The following is a 3,360-nucleotide window of genomic DNA, read 5'->3' as shown; positions in this document are numbered from 1 at the left end:
GAGATAGAAGTTCGAGAGATCAGGAGTAAAATTGGCTAGTTATATAGAGCAAAAAAAGGGGACCAGAGGTTCACTTCGTGAGATAGAGAACTTCGAGAGATCTGAGTTCGAGCCATCGAGAGTCACCTGTATGTATTTTGATTATGTTGAAAGGACATTTAATAACTGAGACAGTTGTACAAATAATCAGTTTACTGGAGATGGTGTAATGTGAATGCTGTATCCCAAATATTTTTTTACAGTTAGAAAATGAGGTGAAAGCTTTAAAACAAAATGTCAGTCAGGATAAAGAGTCCCTTATCAAAGAGCAGCAAGAAAAGTAAGTTAAATCCCATAATGTCTTTCACTCAGTTCTATTTTCCCTTCTATTTCTTTGCCAAGTGTAAGGTGCACCAGCAACTTTTTAACATCAAAACTGTCAATTTATACCATTAATAATTGAAAGCTCTATATGTATGTGTCTGTATACACCTTCCCTTACTTCTTCACCCCTTTTCCTGATATTTTCACACTTCATACTCTCTAACCCTGCAGAGAAACAGAAATTTTTGGAATGTTCAGGAAGTAAGAAAATCTATTAACAAAAATTTTTAAATAACTGTCTAAAAGTCTTCTTTGATCCTAATGTTCAACTAACATTGTTATTTACCCGTAATTGTGTGAAGTGATAACAATTTGTTTTTTTACCATAATGGCTATATTTTGCATTTCATTATTAAATGCTTAAAATTGTGTTCCAAATGCTTTTAATACATGTAATAATTTAAAGTTCAATTTAGAAGATTTGAATCATTTAAGTGACAAACAAAATAACTATTTCAATTTTAACTGAAAAAAATGAACCCTTTCATGTGATGACTAATGATTTAGTGACTAGTTCTAACTCTTGTGTGTTGTGATGAAATTTCTTGCAGAATAACAAGTATGTCTGGTGAGCATGAAAAACAGATGCTAGCTCTCCAAGAACGAGCTAATAACTCACGTAAACAAGTCAATCATCTCCAGCAACAGCTAGCCATGTTTGAGTAAGTCTTTCCACTCAAAGAAAGTCTGTAATCCAAATGTATTCCATTTACAAACACCCATTATTATCATAAAATTATGGTTAAATTAAATTAATTGTAGGAAGAGGGGTAAGATTTGTCATTTTTCTCTGAAGTCGCTGACATGTTTAAAAACTTACATTTTTACTCTAACAGTTAACATGTTGCATGATAACTCATCAATCTATGTCAGTTTGCTGATGAGAATTAAAACATTTTATTTGTGAAATAATCTTTTGTTCTTATTAGATAAGGCAGCTCTAGGATGTCTTATCATTTGTATATTGCTTTGTTTGTAGGGGTCAGCAGGAACAGCAGATGAAGCTGAAGGATGTCACCATCATGGAGCTGGAGAGTAAAATCCGCCATCTGAAGGAAGAGCAGCAAGAGGATAGGGTCAAGTGGCATGAAAAGGTCAAAGTTCACTATCAATTTAAATTTTTAAAACGGTTTATAAACATTCTTTCAAAATTTGTAAATGGTAAACAAAATTACGTTGACAAGAAAATTGATATGAAGACCCCTTTAGGTGTAGTATGAGTTGGTCTCAATAAGATTTTGTTTTATACAGAGAGAAGTGTATGAGAGATCCCAGGAGAGTTACCAGACAGAGATGTGTAAGCTGAGGTCTGATCGGGACGAGGCTCTGAAAGAGTCCGCTACACAACACAGTAAACTGGAGGAGACACAGGTTTGAAAATTCTTGTCTACAAACTTCTGAGAACACAGCAAAAAAACTTAGGTTACAAGTAGTTTTCTCAAGTTTAAATCAATATTGGACTGAGTTAACATCTTAAACATGATGACTAGCTGACAGTACTGCAGGTTTATATTGGTTTGCTTGGTCATGTGAAATGTATATACACATTGGGAAAAAGTTTTTTTCTTTTACCTGGTAGATACACATTGTGTCTTCTATTTTTCAGAATGCTTTGGTTCGGTGTCAGACAGAGTTAGACCTTGAGAAACAGAAGACCGTCCACATCTGGGAGAAAGAGACGGCCATGCAGAGCAAACAGAAGGAGCTAGAGGCCAAAGTGGAGGAGAAACAAAAGGACATAGAGAGGCTGGAGAAAATGCTGGAACTCATTAAAACTGAGTGTAACGCCCAAGTCAGTGAAAAGGTATGCAAGAATCTCCAGATTTGATCCAAATAAAAGGTTCATAGACAGATTTTTTTTACTGTACTTTCTCAATGCAAATGCACCCTTTGTTTCCATTTTCCAAGACCTTCTCTTCAGTTTCTATCATATGGTATTTTGCACAGTTTCAAATTTAGAAATGAGAAAGTTTAATTTTTTTTAAAGATTTTTTTTCACATGCATTGCGATGTGTGTTTGCTTATACCTTATTGGTCTTACACTCGTTTTGTTAAATTTGGCGGGAATTGGAGACCATTCCTTTGACAGAAAAAGCCTTGAATGTATATGGGACCGCATGGCAACATATTATTATACTGTGGTATTTTCAGTCCTTTTAGTCTGGATTCCAGTTACCGTGACGGGAATATTTTACTTGAAGATTTTCTTAACTGTTCGGAAGAGTACGAAAAAAATTACACAGGTCACGTGTGCAGATCACAACCAGAAATCAGTCAACCTTGCACGAACATTGTTTTTTATTTACGTTATTTTTTCTCTGTGTTGGATTCCATACGCTTTGATTATAGTGATAGACAGAAATGACACATTTCCTTATGAGCCACACCTGATTCTCACTGTTTTTGGTCATTTACATCCTTCAATCAACTGGTTGGTTTACTATTTCACCAACACAAAATTTCGTAAGGCTTTTGACAGACTTGTAAAGCTGAACAAATTTTTCGACTTATGCAAGAAGAAGAAGGAAATACCGATTGAAATGTCGAAGACACCAACACACTCAAACGATATTTTGACAACCAAAACACAAAATTTTCATTCGTCTTCAGGAACTGAATAATACGACAATATTTTACTACGACTGTGCGAAATTTATCTGTGATCAACGCTGAGGACAATTCCCTTGAGGACATTCATAATTTTCAATTGTGTAAATAAGTGCTTATGTAAAGTTTAAGGAATAAAAGTGAATTGTATTTTTGAAATTAAAAAAAAAGTAATTCTGTCGTTTTATTTAATACTCGAAATATCTAATTCACTGAACAAAAAATCCATAACTTGGTTTCTTTATTTAATTATTTTAAAAATAAATCATTTTTTCGCACAATAAATTTTTTTATTGAAGTGCTTAACAGAAAGCACAGAAACATACATAGCAATGGCTAAAAATAAAACGCTGTCCAGTTATAAAAATATCATTAAATGTTGCAATGCCT

At 33.8% G+C, this 3,360-nt stretch overlaps 2 protein-coding genes across 2 annotated transcripts; both read left to right on the top strand.

Moving 5' to 3' along the window:
- Nucleotides 1-242: 242 nt before the first annotated feature.
- LOC134241801 (coiled-coil domain-containing protein 158-like) lies at nucleotides 243-2,207 on the top strand (the record flags this gene model as incomplete). The annotated part of the gene is made up of 6 exons (XM_062723820.1): nucleotides 243-319; nucleotides 535-564; nucleotides 915-1,025; nucleotides 1,343-1,457; nucleotides 1,615-1,734; nucleotides 1,970-2,207. Coding segments are annotated over 6 exons (675 nt in total), but the record flags the coding sequence as incomplete, so codon positions are not given.
- Nucleotides 2,208-2,365: 158 nt separating this feature from the next.
- Nucleotides 2,366-3,150, top strand: LOC134241802 (5-hydroxytryptamine receptor 2-like). The gene has a single exon (XM_062723821.1). It carries the CDS (start codon nucleotides 2,373-2,375, stop codon nucleotides 2,982-2,984), a length of 612 nt encoding a protein of 203 aa, XP_062579805.1. The 5' UTR covers nucleotides 2,366-2,372; the 3' UTR covers nucleotides 2,985-3,150.
- The last annotated feature ends 210 nt before the right edge of the window (nucleotides 3,151-3,360 follow it).

This window comes from Saccostrea cucullata, unplaced genomic scaffold, assembly GCF_032062105.1.
Source record: "Saccostrea cucullata isolate Sc308-1 unplaced genomic scaffold, CSIRO_AGI_Scuc_v1 ctg21861, whole genome shotgun sequence".
In the NCBI taxonomy this organism is placed as follows: Eukaryota; Metazoa; Mollusca; class Bivalvia; order Ostreida; family Ostreidae; genus Saccostrea; species Saccostrea cuccullata.
Note: the sequence above shows the minus strand (reverse complement) of the source record. Positions and strands in the feature narration are given on the sequence as shown.